The 17,222-nt window shown below is 41.0% G+C and overlaps 1 protein-coding gene and 1 pseudogene across 1 annotated transcript in view; one reads left to right on the forward strand and one right to left on the reverse strand.

Moving 5' to 3' along the window:
- The window catches only part of Nemf (nuclear export mediator factor), a 68,875-nt gene that overhangs the window by 7,613 nt on the left and 44,040 nt on the right, over window positions 1-17,222 (forward strand). The window contains exons 4-7 of the mRNA XM_008829861.3: window positions 3,602-3,727; window positions 6,278-6,426; window positions 7,522-7,589; window positions 14,010-14,096. Coding sequence (XP_008828083.1) covers window positions 3,602-3,727; window positions 6,278-6,426; window positions 7,522-7,589; window positions 14,010-14,096 — 430 coding nt within the window. The remainder of the gene's footprint in view (window positions 1-3,601; window positions 3,728-6,277; window positions 6,427-7,521; window positions 7,590-14,009; window positions 14,097-17,222) is intronic.
- Window positions 11,385-12,886, reverse strand: LOC103731532 (annotated as a pseudogene).

Genomic DNA, 17,222 nt, shown 5'->3' on the forward strand with positions numbered 1-17,222 from the left:
ATTCTTCTACAGGTGGAGATCCAGTTTTGCCAGCACCATTTGCTGAACATGCTGTCTTTCCTCCAGTTAATGTTCTTGGCCCCTTTGTCAAATATCAGGTGGCTAAAAGTATATTTATTCATATTTGGATCTTCAATTTTGTTCCATTAGTCTATTTTTGTGCCAGTACCATGTTGTTTTTATGAGTATAGCTCTGTAATACAGCTTAAAAGATACAGTTTAATAATATCTGGTATAGTAATCCCCCCAGTATTCTCTTAGTGCTCAGGGTTGCTTTGGCTATCGAGGTCTTTTGTGCTTCCATGTGAATCTTTGGATGGTTTTTTTCTAATTCTGTGAAAAATGTCATGGGGATTTTGATTGGCATTGCATTGCTTTAGGTAAGATGGTCATTCTCATAATATTAATTTCTCCATATCCTGGTGTCTCCCTCAATTTCTTTCTTCAAAGACTTAAAATTTTAATTATAGAGATCTATAATGTCTTTGGTCAAGCATATTTTTAGACTTTTTTTGAGGCATTTTATTTATTTATTTATTTATTTATTTATTTATTTATTTATTTGCAGCTGTTGTAATGGGGGTTGTTTCCATGTACTCTTTCTCTGCTTGTTATTATTACTATTTTCTTAAATATTTTATTATTTTTATTTTATGTGTGTGCGTGTATTGCCTGCACATAGGTAAATTGTCCTGTGTTGTGCAATGCCTACAGAGAGCAGAAGCTGTCAGATCCCCTGGAGCTGGAGTTATGGACAGTCGTTAGCTGCCATGTGGGTGCTGGGATTTGAACCCAGGTCTTCTGCAAGAACAGCGTTCTTAACTGTTGAGCCATCTCTCCAGCATCCCCCCCCTTTTTTTTTTAATGAAAACATTACTGAGGAACTAGGAAAAAAATGACTATAGGTCTCTTCCTCCCTCCACAGCCCCCCATAGGATTTACTGACAGCCTTACGTGTAGATCACTACTTAAATCAAAGTCAATATAGGCTACTCTTAATGTTTTAGTTTGGGTTTTTGTTTGTTTATTTGAGACAAGATCTCACTGTATAGCCCTGACTGGCCTAGAACTTGCTGTGTGAACCAGGCTAGCCTGGAACTCAAAGAGGTCTACCTACCTCTGGCTCCTGAGTGCTGGAATTAAAGGTGTCCACCAACATGCCTAGCAATATAGGCCACCTTCTTAAGAGCTGGGCCTGGTGGTACACTCCTGTAATCAAAGCACTTGGGTGGCTGAGGCAGGAATATTGTCCTGAGTTCAAGGCCAGCTTGGTCTATCTAGTGAGTTCCAGACTATCCAGAGCTACATAACAAGATTGTATCTCAAAAGAACAAAAATAACAGATAGCTGGCAAGGTGAAGGCACTTGTTGCTTAAGCAAATCTGAGAACCTGAATTGAATTTCCCGAACCCACATAAAGAGAAAGAGAACCAGTACCACAAAGTTGTCCTTTGACCCCCACATGTGCACTTTCACCCCTGTACACACACACAATAATATTGATAATTAAAATAATTATCTGGGTGTAGTAGTGCATGTCTTTAATCCCAGCACTCAGGAGGCCAGAGGCAAGCAGATCTCTGTTCTGAGTTCCAAGTGAGCCTGGTCAACATAGTGAGTGAGTTCCAGGCCATCCAGGGCTATGAAGTAAGACCCGTGCCTCAAAGAATAAATTAAAATAACCCAAACAAAGAAATGAAAATACCGAATTATAAAGAGAAGATTCTTAATTCTAGAAAGTGTAAAAAGTCTTAGATTAGCCTAAAGGACACATGGTGACTGCTTATAGTACTGGGCATGGAACCTTTCTGTATGGAGACAATCATTTTATTAACTGAGCTGTATCTTAGCCCCTAAAACAGACTTTTTTTTTTTTGAGACAGGGTCTCCCTGTAGCCCCAGCTGTCCTGGAACTCAGTATGTAGACCAGGCTGGCCTTGAACTCACAGAGAGCTGCCTGCCTCTGCCTCCCAAGTGCTGGGATTAAAGGCGTGTGCCACCACACCCAGTGGGTGAAACAAGGTCTTATGTAGCCCAGTAACTCACTATGAAACCAAGAATGGGGTTCTGAGGCATGAACCCGTGACTTCATGCATACTAAGCAAACACTCTACCAACAGAATTTTTTTTTAACCAAAAAGCATTTAGATAACTAAAAGAATGGTGTAAAAGATTTTTGAAAGTTAAGCAGACTGGGAATATGGTTCAAATGGTAGAGTACTTATTTACCGTGCATGGAGCCATGGATTGTGATCCAGAGCACCACAACAGAAAAGACTGCAGAGTGAACTTTTACTCTTGCCCAGCCCAATGCTTATGAAGTGTACACAAGAAAAAGGCTAGGGGGCTGGAAAGATGGCTCAGTGGTTAAGAACACTGGCTGTTCTTGTAGAAGACCTGGGTTCAAATCCCAGCACCCACATGGCAGCTAACAACCGTCCATAACTCCAGTTCCTAGGGCTCCAACAGCCTCCTCTGTCCTCTTTCCTCCACAGGCATTGCATGACACGGGAGCACTTACCTACATGCAGGGAAAACACACACATAAATAAGAAAAAGGCTAGGGCTTTGAGGAAGATCATTGAGGCATAAATAAGATATTTATTAAGCAGTAGTGTGAAGCAACAAATATTTCACTATTAAAGAAAAATTTTGCTGGGCGTAGTAGCACACACCTTTAATCCCAGCACTTGGGTGGCAGAGGCAGGCAGATCTTTGTGAGTTCGAGGACAGCCTGGTCTGTCTATATAGTGAGTACATAGTCAGGACAGCTGGGGCAACAAGGAGACCCTGTCTCAAAAGAAAAAACTTTTTTTGACTGGGGTGGAGGTGCACGCCTTTAGTCCCAGCACTTGGGAGGCAGAGGCAGATGGATCTCTGTGAGATTGAGGCCAGCTTGGTCTACATAGTGAGTTCTAGGACACCTGGGGCTGCAGGGAGACCCTGTCTCAAAAAGACAAATAATTTATATATTTATAGTTACTTACTTAGAATAAAGGTTTAAAGATTTATTTTCCACTGTGACCTGACAAGGTAGCTCAGCAGGTAAAGGTACTTATTGTAAATTCTGTTGACCCGAGTTTAATCCTTGAAGCTCACATGATGAATGCAGAGAACTGATTTGTGCGAGTTGTCCTCTGACTTACATACAGTAAATATATAAATAAAAATGTTAAAAAAAAAAACAAAAAAAACTGGGGCTGGAGAGATGGCTCAGCGGTTAAGAATACTGGTTTTTCTTACAGAAGACCTGGGTTCGAATCCCAGCACCCACATGGCAGCTAACAACTGTCCGTAACTCTAGTCCCAGGGCATCCAACAGCCTCTTCTGACCTCTTCGGGCATTGCATGACACGAGTGCACTTACCTACATGCAGGCAATACATACATACACATAAAATAAAAATAATAAATTTTTTTTAAAAATGTAAAAAAACTAAAAATATTTACTTTGATTATACCTGCAAGCTTTTGTTTTATGACTCTACTGTTTCATTTGCCATTTAAATATTATTCTTGATGATTTGAAATTTTTCATAGTCTAGTACCAAGTAGTCAGGAATTTACTACATAAATGCCTTTCTCATCTGTTTCTTTCTAGTGCCGAAAACATTTAAAGAGTCGGAGATTAGTCAGTGCAAAACAGCTTGGTGTGGATAGAATTGTGGATTTCCAATTTGGAAGTGATGAAGCTGCTTATCACTTGATCATTGAGCTCTATGATAGGGTAAGTTAAACTGGGAGATGGGAAAAAGGAATAGAATCATATTTCCTGTTTGTTTTTCACTCTGCCTTTTATCCAGTACTGTTTAAGGTGTTCATATTCACACCTTGTCATTTTCATTAATGTTGAGAATTCCCTTAATTGGACAGCTTTGCCAACACTTGTCTGTCTCTTAATTTACCTACAACTCTTTTTTATGTGTATGACTGTATTGCCTGCATGTATGTGAGTGCACCCGTGTCGTGCAATGCTGCGGAGGTCATAAGAGGGCTTTGGATTCCCCTAGAACTGGAGTTATGAACAATTGTTAGTCACCGTATGGGTGCTGGGAATCGAACCCAGGTCCTCTGTAAGAGCAATCAGTGCCCTTAACCACTGAGCCATCTCTCCAGCCCCCACCTACAGCTTTTTTAGGTGTATATGGTATCTGTGTGATTAAAAACTATCACATATTGATCATATGATATGTAAAACGCCTTTGCATTAAATAGTACTGGAATTTTTATTACTTTTACAGTCTAAGTAGCTGCTCATTTTGTTTTGTTTTAAATATTTAATGTGTGAGTGTTTTGTCTACATGTATATAAGTGCACCCCATGTGTACAGTGGTATCAGATCCCCTGGAACTGGAGTTACAGACTCCATGTGGGTGCTAGAAACTGAACCCTGGCCCTCTGCAAGAGCACTCAGTGCTCTTAACCACTGAATCATCTCTCCAGCCCCTAAGCAGCTGTTTTTATATAGAAATACTATTGGACTTGGGGCTGGAGAGATGGTTCAGTGGTTAAGAGTGCTTGCTGTTCTTGTGGAGGACCCAAGTTTTGTTCTGTGCATCCGTTGCTGGTGGCTCATAATCGCCTATAACTCTAGCTCCAAAAGATCCAATACCCTCTTCTGGCGTCCACTAGCACCCACACACATGTACGTATACATATGTAAAAATAAATAGGGTGCTGGAGAGATGGCTCAGTGGTTAAGAACACTGTCCTTTCAGAAGACCCGGGTTTGAATCCCAACACCCACATGGCAGCTAACAACTGTCCATAACTCCAGTTCCAAGGGGATCCAATAGCCTCTTCTGTCCTCCATGGCCATTGCACAACATAGGCGCGCTTACCTACAATGCAGGCATAATACTCATACACATAAAATTAAAAAAAATAAAGTATTTTTAAAAATTAAATAATTTTTGACTTAAAAGTTGAAGATAACACAAAGTTCTTGGGTACCCTATACTTAGTTTCTTTTAATGTTAACATTTTTGTTAAAACTAATTAACAGTGGTACATACTATTAAATTGAACTATGGACTTTAACAGATTTCACCAGTGACTCCACTTATTTTTTCTGTTCTGGTATCATATTGACTTTAGATACTTTGCATTTGGAGGATTTGAGCAGTAGGCATACATACTATCTAGTTAGTGATAAGCTGGGGGTAAATACTTGAAAGAGTGTGCTTGGAATTTTCTTAAGTCGTATCTGTGAACTGTACTTAGTACTTAAAAATAGATTTTCTTTTTTCCAAGTGCTGGATCTAAAGGCACGTGCTACCATGCCCGGCCTAAAAATAGATGTTCAAGTTTGCTCTTTCCTTTCTGTGCACCAGAATTTGATCTTCTAGCTTTCATGTCTGGAATGTTGAGGTACGGTACACCCAAAGTTGATTAGACTTTGTGGAAAAAGGCTTACTGCAACTCAGAATCATCTTAAGAAACTGAGTTTACAAATTAACAATAAATTAGGGCTGATGAGATGGCTCAGTGGTGGTTTAAAGTTCCTTCCATGTTAGCCTGAAGACCTCAGTTCATTTCCTAGAACCCAGGTAAAGGTGTAAGAAGAGAATAACTGTATAAAGTTGTCCTCTGACCTTTACGACACACCATGGCACATGCATACCCCCCCCATACACACATCATACCCCCTCTCATACACACACTAATAAAAAATAATCTTTTGAATATATTCCCTGTAGGACAGTCTCTGGGAAAAGAAACACAATCACAAAAGTAGTTTAGCAGGGGAAGAATTATTTATTTAATTGATGTTTTAAAATTTTTTTAGGTTTTGGGTTTTTTTGAGACAAGGTCTTACTGTGTAGCTCCAATTGGCCTGAGTGTTGGGAGCTTATCTTGCGTGGTGGCACACGCCTTTAGATCCAGCACTTGGGAGACAGAGGCAGGTGGATCTCTGTGAGTTCAAGGCCAGCCTGGTCTACTAAATGAGTTACAGGCCAACTGGGGCTACAGGGAGACCCTGCCTCAAAAAGACTGAAAAAGAAGTTTCAAGAGCATTGACTGCTCTTGCAGAGGACTCAGATTCAGTTCCTAGCACCCTTGTAGCAGATAACACCAGCTTCTAGGAGATATGACACCCTCTTGTGGCCAGCACAGCATATACATGTACTTTGATACATGTAAGCAAAACACTCATACATATAAAATAGAAAGAATAGATCAGCTAGGGTTCCTGGGAGACTCTTTTTCAAAAAAAAAAAAAAAAAAATTCAATACTGATTTGAAAAGCATACAATTATATTTTACTCTATTGCAGGGGAACATTGTTCTTACAGATTATGAGTACCTCATTTTAAATATCCTAAGGTTTCGAACTGATGACTCAGATGATGTTAAGTTTGCTGTGCGTGAACGCTATCCAGTTGATCTTGCTCGAGCTGCTGAACCTTTACTTACTTTGGAAAGGTGACTCCTTTGTTTATATACTCATACCATATTGTACTGAAAGGTAAACCAGGTCATGTTTCAGAATGAAAATGAAATGAAAACATTTCAGTTAAAAAATGTTTATTTGGGGGCTGTAGAGATGGATTAGTGGTTAAAAGCACTAACTGCTTCAGTTCCCAGCACCCTCATGGCTGCTAACAACCATCTGTAACTCTAGTTCCAGGGGATCTAATGCCCTCTTCTAGCCTCCATGAGCATAGTAAGGTGCACTTACATGCAGCCAGAACACTCATACACATAAATAAAAGTTTATTTGTAACTAAATTTAGACTGAACTAGATAAACATTCATGTAAGCAATTAAACTTCGAGAAGAGCAAATTTATGTCTTTAAGGGTTTTTTAAAATTATTTTTTTATGTGTATGAGTGTATCACTTGCACGTAGGTAGGTACACCAGTGTCATTTAGTACTCACATACATAACCAGGTGTGGTGGTACGCATCTTTAATCCCAGAACTCCCAGAGGCAGAGGCAGGTGGATCTCTCTGAGATTGAGGCCAGTCTGGGAGACCCTATCTCTGAAAGAAAAAATAAAGAAAAAATGTTTGTGTGTGTGAGAAAGAATTGTGCTCATGTGTGTGTGAGTATCAGAAGGGGACATAAGATCCCCTGGAGCTGGAGTTACAGGGAACTTGCCTGAGTTAGGTGCTGAGACCCCCAACTCAGGTTTCCTGCAAGAGCAGCAAGTACATTGTACATGGTGGCTGGTGCATGCCTTTAAGCCAAGCAGAGGCAGGGGATCTCTGATTTTGAGGCCACCCTGGTCTGCATCGTAATTTCTAGGCCAGCTGGGGCTATCCGGAGACCCTTTTTCAAAATATGACAACAAAAAAAGAATAACAAATGCTCTTAACTGCTGACCATCTCTCTAGCTCCGTGAATAAATTACTGTTATGACCCATTTTTCATGCTTACAGGAATAATTTCTGCTGTATTTCAGTGTCTTGTGAAGATTAGATGAATTGCTATATGTGAAAGTAGTGTGGATATGAATACTGCTATCAGGTTTGTAAATAGAAGATAATTAAAGAAATGTCAGTTTTGTTTTACAGATTGACTGAAGTAATAGCTAATGCTCCCAAGGGTGAACTACTGAAGAGAGTTCTCACCCCATTACTTCGTGAGTAATCCTGCATATAACAATAAATAATGTGATAGTGTCTTCAGGAATATATCTAAATATTTTATGTTCTGATGAAAAATTTGAACAAGAAGGCTAGAGACATGACTCAGCTGGTAAGAGCACTTGCTGAGGACTTGAATTCAACTCTCAGCACCCATGTTGGGCAGCTCACAGCCACCTCTAGCTCCAGTTCCAGGGGATCTGACAAACAGATAAATAAAAATAAATCTTTTTAAAACTCTGAATAAGGAGTTTAAAAGGATATTTTGAGTAAGTGGAGTTTTAGTTTCAAAGAAGTTTTTTGTGTTGTTTTTGTTTTTGTTTTTTAATTTGTCATTTAATCCAAGGGTTTGTGCATGCTAGGCAAGTATCTACCACTGAGCTGCATTGCCCTAAAAGAAAAGTTGTGCCAGATAAAGTTTGAGATTTTTATGTTGGTTAGATTTTATTTCAAAGCAGTGCAGATGGGACTAGAGATGTATGTTATCTCAGTTACTAGAATGTGTGCTTAGCTATCACAAAGCTCTGGGTATAATCCACAGTATCACATAATACCGGGCTTGGTGGCACACACCTGTAATCCCAGTACTCCTGTGAAGTGAAGACAGGAGGATTAGACATTCAAGATTATCCCTTGGTTTTATAGTAAGTTCAAGACCAGTTTGGGATATATGATACCTGTCTCAAAAAATAAAAACAGGAAGCTGAATGTGGTGGTGCATGCCTTTAATTCTAGCACTCAGGATGCAGAGGCAGAGATAGATTTTTGTGAAATCGAGACCAACTTGGTCTCCAAAGTGAGTTCCACGCCACCTGGGGCTACAGGGAGACCCTATCTCAAAAAATAAATAAATAAAATAAAATAAAAGCAGGGGCTGAAGAGATGATTCAGTGGGTAAGAGTGCTTACTGCTTTTACAGAGCAGGAAGCAGAGCAGAACTGGGTTCAGTTCCTAGCAATCACTTGGGGGCTCATCTTAATAACCAGTTAGCTTAGCTTTTCACAAAATTGGTAGGCTTCAGGGCTGATAGCATCTTCCAGATTGCGTGTGTATGTGTGTGTGTGTGTGTGTGTGTGTGTGTGTGTGTGTGTGTGTTGGGGATTTGACCCAGGGCCTCAGGCATGCTAGGCAAGTTCTCTACCACTGAGCTATATCTTCAGCTTTGCTAGGTTCTTTTTTGTTTCTTGTTTTGTTTGAGGCAGGGTCTTGCATAGCTCAACTGGCCTCAAACTTATGTAGATTAGGCTGGCTTTCTCATGGTGATTCTCCTGTCACAGTTTTATTCTGGCAGACACCTATGGTCTTGAAATTGTGTAGTTTAAATTTTTTTAAGTTCTATCTTTTTTTTTTTTTTTCCTGAAAGCCTTTGACTATCCTTTACATTTCATTTTATAATTTAGAATTGGCTTATTTTCTACAACAAGAACAAAAGACTGCTAGCACTTTTAAGGAGGATTACATTGATTCTTCAGGTTGGTTAATTGGGGAGAATTCCTATTTTAATTATATTGAGTCTTCTCTGAACAAAGAATGTCTCACCATTTATTTAGTTTTTAAAATTTTTTTATTGAATTTTTGTGTATTTCATGCAGAAAATCATCTTTATAACCCTTCCCCTTTGGCACCCTCCTATAGCCCCCACCCCCACCCCTACTGGAGATCATACCTTTCATCATTTGTGTTAAGGCCTATCATGTAAAGTTAGTGTCCCAAGATGTACCTCAGTGCAAGTTCATCTACTGGGATCTAGTCAGTCTATATTTAAATCATGGCCATGCACCTTCTCCCTGGCTCTTAACAGTCTTTACGCCCCCCTCTTCTGTAATGATCCATGAGCCCTGGGTGGGCGGATTTTAATACAGGAGTCCTGTCCAAGGACCCATACTCTGCAGACTTTGCATTTTGGCCATTTGTGACCTTTTGAGTTTTCTGGCCCTCTGTTGCATGAGGGAGCTTCACTGATGAGAACTGAAAGGTGTATTCATGTTCTCTTCATCCCTTGTTCCATGAGCCTTGTAGAGGTTGCATCCTAGAAATGCCACTTAGGCTTGGGCAATTCACAATCTCTGTGTGTGACCAGTTGTGGAACTCTGTAACTATTTCTGTCTCTTGAAAAAGAAGCTTCTTTGATGGGTGGTGACTGAGATATTTGTCTATAAATTTAAGGATCCATATTACATTTGCTTATGGATGTGACAGCCTTGGAGTTTTCTGTAAGGTCTATGACTTCTCCAGATATTTGTATTTGGCTAGGTTTATAGTACCACACATGAGTTTCTTCCCATTGAGTGGGCTTTAAGTCTAATTAGATAGCAGTTGATTACCCCCAAGATAAAAGTGCCACTACTACACCAATGTTGTTTTCGGTGCTGGTCATTGATATTGTTTTTAGGCCTTGAAGCTGGGGTTATTTATTTTATTTTTTAAATTTAATTAGTATTTTATAGTTTTCAGTGTATACATTTTATTTTCTTTAAATGCCTTTTTTTTTTCTTTTTGTGTTGTTTAAATTTATCTTCTTATTTATTTTGTGGAGGGGGGCACAGGGGTGCTATGGTCCACAGTGAAGGTCAGAGAACAATTTGTAAGTCTTTTCTTTACCATGTGGGTCCTGGGGATTGAACTCAGGTTGTCAGGCTTGGTGGCAGGCACCCTTTACCTGTTGCACCATCTCATTGGCCCCTAGAATTGTTTTCTGAATTTTGTTTTTGGTTAAGAATACAGTTGATACATTTTTTTAAAAGATTTGTTTATTTGATCGGGGTGGGGGGGGTTGCACACATTTAATCCCAGCACTGGGGAGGCAGACGCAAGTAAATCTCTTGTGAGTTCCAGGCCAGCTTGATCTACATAGAGAGTTCCAGGCCATCTAGGGCTACAGGGAGACCCTGTCTCAAAAAGACAAAAAAGCTGGGCATGGTTGGCACGCATTTAATCCCAGCACTTGGGAGCCAGGGGCAGGCGGATCTCTGTGAGTTCAAGGCCAGCCTGGTCTACATAGTGAGTTCCAGGACAGCTGGAGCTACAGGGAGACCCTGTCTCAAAAAAGACCAAAACAAAAAAAAAAAGACAAAGAAAAAAGTTGTGTTTATTTTTATTTTATGTGTATGTGTGAGTGCCTGCATGTATGTCTGTTCTGTGGGGGTGCCTGAAGAGGCCAGAAGAGGGTGTTGGATTCCTTGGCTAGAGTGGTTATGAGCCACTATTTTGGTGCTGGGAACCAAACCTGGGTCTTCTAGAATAGTAGCTAATGCTTTTTTTTTTTTTTGGTCTTTTTGAGACAGGGTCTTCCTGTAGCCCCAGCTGTCCTGGAACTCACGATATAGACCAGGCTGGCCTTGAACTCACAGAGATCCGCCTGCCTCTCGAGTGCTGGGATTAAGGGTGTGTGCCACCACGCCCGGCAGTAGCAAATGCTTTTAACTACTGAATCATCTCTCCAGCTGCACAAGTGATATTTTTATATATTTTGTATTTTGCAAAACTGATAAAACCACTTAGTTTAGAAGTTTGAGTGTGTGTATTCATATTGTATCTTTCTTCGGCATTTTTAACATATATGGTCATATTCTCTGAGGAAAAAGAAAGCTTTTTTTGTTCAAATCTGAATGCCTTTGAATACTTAATTCTTTTTTATTGCACTAGATGTGACCTCCAGTACAATGCTGAATAGCTGTAATAAAAATGAATATTCTTGCCTTTTTCCTGGTCTTAGGGTGAAAACATTGATCTTTTAATAATAAGTATGGTTCTAGCTGTGGGGTTTTTTCATTTTGTTTTGTTTTTAAAGAAAAAATGAGCCAAACTTTTTATTTGTTCATTTCTTGCATTTGAAGTATTCCTCGATGACATCCTTGGCCTGAGATTCTTTGCCATAGTCCTTAACCACCAAACAACTGCAGACAACCACTTTCCTGGGCTTCCCCTCTCGATCAATTTCACAGAGGCCTACCCATTCCCCTAGCTTCTTGTCATCAGTCTCAATCAGGTTGATTTGGTGCTCATCACAAAGGGCTTCCACCAACTTGATATACATCAGCTCATCACAGTTGGAGGCAAGCACACAGAGATGGGCTTGGCGCTTGTCTAAAGCTTTGGCAGCTTCGTGAATTCCACATGCGAGGCCATCGTGGATGAGGGTGGTCTTTAGCACCCTTGTAAAGCTGTGTTAACATCCATCACACCTCCAGCAGCAATGCCGTCCTCGTCTATGGCAGTGGATTATGGGTAGAGCTGAATCTTGAACCCACCTGAGCACCCGAGGGCTGCAGGAGAAAGCTAGTTGTAGGGTTTTTATAGGTACCCATTAGCAAAATGAGGGTTCCTTTATTGACAGTTTATATTAGAAATTGGTGTTGGAGTTTCAGACACTTTTTCTATGTCTCAGTAATGTATTGTTTTCATTATTTATATGGTTTATCACATTAGCTAGCCTTTTCCCTGTAATTTAAATTTACCTTGAGTTTTTTTGTTTTGGTTTGGTTTTGAGACAGGATTTCCTTATAGCCCCAGAATGCCCGGAGCTTGCTCTGTGGACCAGCCTGACCTCACTCAGAGATCTGCCAGTCTCTGCCTCCAGAGTGCTGGGATTAAGGCTTGCTTGGCCTCTCCAAGCTTTTTTAAATGCTGGGATTAAAGGTGTGTGCCACCTCACCCACCTGCCTTGTTGTGGAGAGTCTAGGTATTATTTTTATTTTGAGATCTCTTACTGTTGTAGCCCAGGCTGAGTTCTAACTTGTGATATTGTTCCCTCAGCCTCTTGAAGGCTGGGATTACAAGTATGTTCACCATGCCCAACTTAAATTACTTTTTTTTTTGGTCTTTTTGAGACAGGATCTCCCTATAGCCCCAGCTGTCCTGGAACTCACTATGTAGACCAGGCTGGCCTTGAACTCACAGAGATGCGCCTGCTTCTGCCTCCTGAGTGCTGGGATTAAAGGCATGCACCACCACTCCTGGCCTTAAATTAATATTTTAAACTTCCTGGGCATGGTGGCACATGCCTTTAATCCCAGCACTCAGAAGGCAGAGGCAGGTGGATCTCTGTGAGCTCAAGGCCAGTCTGGTCTACATAGTGAGTTGAGGCCAGGGTCTCAAAAAAGCCCCCCCGAAAATTATATGTATTATTAGGGTAACAAGATATTTTGATACATGTATATATTGTATATACATACCTATCCCTTCAAACATTTATTTTTTTATATATTGTATATAAAATTAACATTTATTGTATATATTTTATAATATATATAATATCTATATATTGTATATACATACCTGTGCCTTCAAACATTTATCATTGTTCTCTGTAATCACCTCTCTGTGCAGTGGCATACCAGAACTTATGTTCCATTTAACTGTATTTCAGTGTACACACTAGCCACCTGACCTCTTATCACTATTCTCAGATTCTGGCAACCACTCAATTTCTGAGATTAACTTTTTTTTTTTAATATTTTATTATTTTTATTCTATGTGTATGCATGTATTGCCTGCATGTAGGTAAGTACACTGTATCATTCAGTGCCCGAGGAGGACAGAAGAGGTTGTCAGATCCCCAGGAACTGGAGTTATAGTTTGTTACTGCCATGTGGGTGCTAGGATTTGAACCCGGGTCTTCTGCAAGAACAGCCAGTGTTCTTAATCGCTGAGCCATCTCTCCAGCCCCAACCTTTTTAGATTCCACATATGCATGAAATCATGTAGTTCTTTATCTGTTCATCAGTTGATTGACATTTTGGTAGTTTCCATTTCTGTGAATATCCTACAGTATAGTGGAAGTGGAAGTGTCTTTGTCATGCTAACTTCACTTCTCAGGATCCAGACCCACAGTGGATCGTATGGTAGTTCAGTTTTTACTTTATTGAGAAGCCTCCATTAATACATAATGTTTTTGCTAGTATATGTTCCTACCAACAGTGTGCAAAGTCTTTCCTTGTCCAACTGCTGCTGCTGCTTGTATCTTTTGAGAAATGTTTGTTTAGGCATATTGCTCATTTGTTAATTGGGACATTAGTCAATTTTCTAATGCCAAATGACTTGAATTTGGGGGATAAATCCCTCCTGGCCATAGTTTGTAATTTCCTTTATAATGTGTTTCTTTGTGGTGCAGAGGATCAAACCTAGGGTCTTATGTGTGCTAAGCAAATGGCTCTGCCCCTGAGCTACATATCCAGCCCTTACAATCTTATATATATATGGCTCAATGCTATCACTACCTATAACTTGGACTGATTTATTTCGTTTATTGTAATCGCAAACTCCCACTTGTTAATTCTAATACTATTTAAAAAGAAGTAAAATTATTTTCACTGGATACTTTTATTTGAGTAGATCATTCTATTGGCATATAAAGTTATACTGTTTTAAATGTCATTCTATAAGAAAATACTAAAAATAGTACCTTTTGTTTTTAGCCTATGGGCCAGCTCTTATTGAACACTGTCTTATAGAAAATGGATTCCCTGGCAATGTCAAAGTGGATGAAAAACTTGAAAGTAAAGGTAGGTTTGTATGGTCTAAGTCTTGTCCATTTTTATTTGTTTTCCTTTCCTTTTTAAAAATTGTATGGTACTTGGAATTGAACTCAGGGTCTCAAGTGGTAGAAAACTCTTCTAATGAGCTACACCTCATTTGTTTCTTTTTTTTTTTTTTTTTTTTTTTAAAGTCTCTCTGTAGTGTGACCTGGAACTAGACCAGGTTGGCCTGCCTCTGCATACCTGAGTGCTGGGATTAAAGGCATGCATCACCACACCTGGCCTTATGTTTTTTTTGTTTTGAGTTTTATTTTGTTTTTCAGAGAAAGGGTCTCTCCTACCATATAGCCTCGGCTTCTGGGTGCTGACATTGCTTACATATTTGGCCTTCTTTTAGAAAACAAAACTTAAAATTTATTTCTGGCAGGGCTGGAGAGATGGCTCAGCAGTTAAGAACACTGGCTACAGAAAACCTGAGTTCAAATCCCAACACCCACATGGCAGCTAACAACTGTCTGTAGCTCCAATCCCAGGGGATCTGACAGCCCCTTCTGACCTCTGAGGGCATTGCACGACATGGGTTGTAGGACCCCCAAGCAGGGGTACCCAATGTCCACGGGAGGCCGCACCCCAATAACTCAGTCCTCAGACCAGGAGGTGCAACAAGCAAGAGGATTTAATCGTTTGCGCAGACGGGCTTCTGCCTCACTCGAGAGAGCAGCAGCCAAGAGCTCAGCTCACAGGCTTCTTTTAAAGGCAAAACCCACAAACTACAAGTGACAGAAGTGGGAGGGGGGGAGCAGCAGTAGTGGGAGGGGGAAGTCTAATACCAGGAAACTGAGTTCCCAGGAAATCATCCGTATCTAGTCTCTCTCTAGGTGGGCCTAATGACCTGAGTAGGTACAAAGCAGTTCTTCTATGAGGAAGGAACAGGAATAAAGACAGCAATGAAGACAAGCACTAAAGCAGAACAGCCAAGGACACAGCATGCTTTTTCTCAGCAGTTAGAATTATTTTACATCTTATTTCCTTGTACAACTTTTCAGAATATTTTTCTTTTGGTCTGGGGGGACTTGGTTTGATTCCATCATTCTCCCCTTTTCTTATGGCAAGATTTTAATCATAAAATCTATAGGTTTTCTGGAAGCATCATAGCAGAACCAACAAGTTCGAGTGGTTTTAGTTGGCGAGCCGAAGTGTATGGCCCGTCTCAGGATTTGTTACCACCCATGTCAGCTGCATAGGCACATGAGGATTGTACCATGGAGCTGAATAAACCTGCAGGCATCTCGCTGTCAGGAGCAGGCAGATCTCTCTGAGGAGTAGAGTTAGCTGCGTCGTGAGAAGTTGTGTTACAGCTTTTAAGCAAGGTCAATGAGTACCAATGTGATGATGGCAACAAGGATGATCAAGGCTGCAGAGATGATGATGATGGCGACTAATTCCCAGCTGGAGTGGTTCATGTGCTCAGGACCTGTTGAAAGAAAAATATATTGTTTTCTCAAGGAGTTTCCTCCCTGGCGGGTATTTGGTTAACTTGTTTTACCAGTCTTTCAGGGAGCCATCTAGCAGCATCATGCTGTTGTGAGTATATGCACACCGATCCTCTTTCCCAGATCAAGACTGGGTCTGGTCCATGCCAGGAATTATCTAGAGGATCTTTCCATTTTACCATGGCATATTGTTTTTGAGATTCAGGGTGCCAAAAACGATCTGCTGCAGACTTGCCTTCAGAGTCCAGGGTGAGGAAGTTCAAAATATATAAAGCATGATTTAACAAATTCCTTGGGGTACCCTTTGTAGTTACCTTAGGCAGTCCATACAAGTACCTTCCGCTGCCTGACAGGCAGTTTCATCTGCCATCCAATTGCCCCGAGCAATCGGCCCCTGGTCTCGCTGATGTCCAGGGCAATGGATAATGCTGACCTTTCTTGGCAAGTACAAGGCTTGCAGAAGAGCCATTATTGTTTCTTTGTTTTTAATGTCCTTACCAGCCGAGGTGAGGAGTCCCCGCCTCCGGTAAATTTCCCCATGTATATGGGCTGTGGCAAACGCATAGCGGCTGTCGATGTAAATGTTGACCTTTTTGTCCTTTGTTAATTTTAGGGCCTGGGTTAAGGCTTCTAATTCAGCCCGTTGGGCTGAAGTTCCAGCCTGCAGGGCTTGGGCCCAAATTATTTTTTTTCCCATCAACCACCACCGCCCCCGCCTTACGTTCACCGTTTCGCAGAAAACTGCTCCCATCCGTATACCAGGTGGCATCTGCATCTGTTAGGGGCTGGTCAGTGAGGTCTTCCCTGGTCCCATGTGTCTCCGAAAGTCAGCCAGGTCACGGTGTAGAGCTTCATCAAACAGAGTAGGGGAGTTCTTGAATCGTTGGGGAAGTCGCGTCCAGGTTAGTTGTCCTGATATTCCAGCTTCAGGTCAAGTACAGTATACCACCTATGACTAGGAGGTAAAGAACTCAGGAGATTATAGGGATTAGGAACAGTAGGATGGATATCTTCTATCCTCCGATTGACTTCTCTTAAGTCTTGAATTGGTCGATAATCATCTGTCCCTGGCTTTTTCCCGGGGAGCAGCGGGGTGTTCCAAGGGGATTGGCAAGGGTGAAGTATTCCCATTTGTAAAAGTCTTTGGATGTGAGGCCTGATTTTCTCTCGGGCCTCTTTGTTCATAGGGTATTGTTTGATTGAAACCGGAGTTGCAGATGGTTTTAGTGTAACCACTATTGGAGGCTGGTTGTATGCTAGTCCTGGGCCTCCTGTCTTGGCCCATGCCGAGGGGGTTTTACTTAGCCAATCAGATATACCAGATATCCTGCTATTGGTCCCTCATATAACCGATGTTTATCTTTTAGCCGCAAGGTTAATACCTGTAGTGGAGCTCCATCTTTTCCTTTTACAGTAGCTCCCTTTGTAGTGAAATGGATGTGGGCTCTCAGCTTAGAGAGTAAATCTCTCCCAAGAAGAGGGTATGGACAGTCGGGGACCAATAAGAACGAGTGGGAGACTCATCCTGTGCTGAGGTCCACTTTTCTTTCTGTGGTCCATCTGTATGTTTTTCCTCCGGTGGCCCCTTGGACCCAGGCTGTTTTGGAACTCATAGGTCCCTCAGTTGTTGTCAGGACCGAGTGCTGAGCTCCTGTGTCTA

This window comes from Nannospalax galili, unplaced genomic scaffold, assembly GCF_000622305.1.
Source record: "Nannospalax galili isolate Female #2095 unplaced genomic scaffold, S.galili_v1.0 scaffold253, whole genome shotgun sequence".
NCBI classification, from domain to species: domain Eukaryota; kingdom Metazoa; phylum Chordata; class Mammalia; order Rodentia; family Spalacidae; genus Nannospalax; species Nannospalax galili.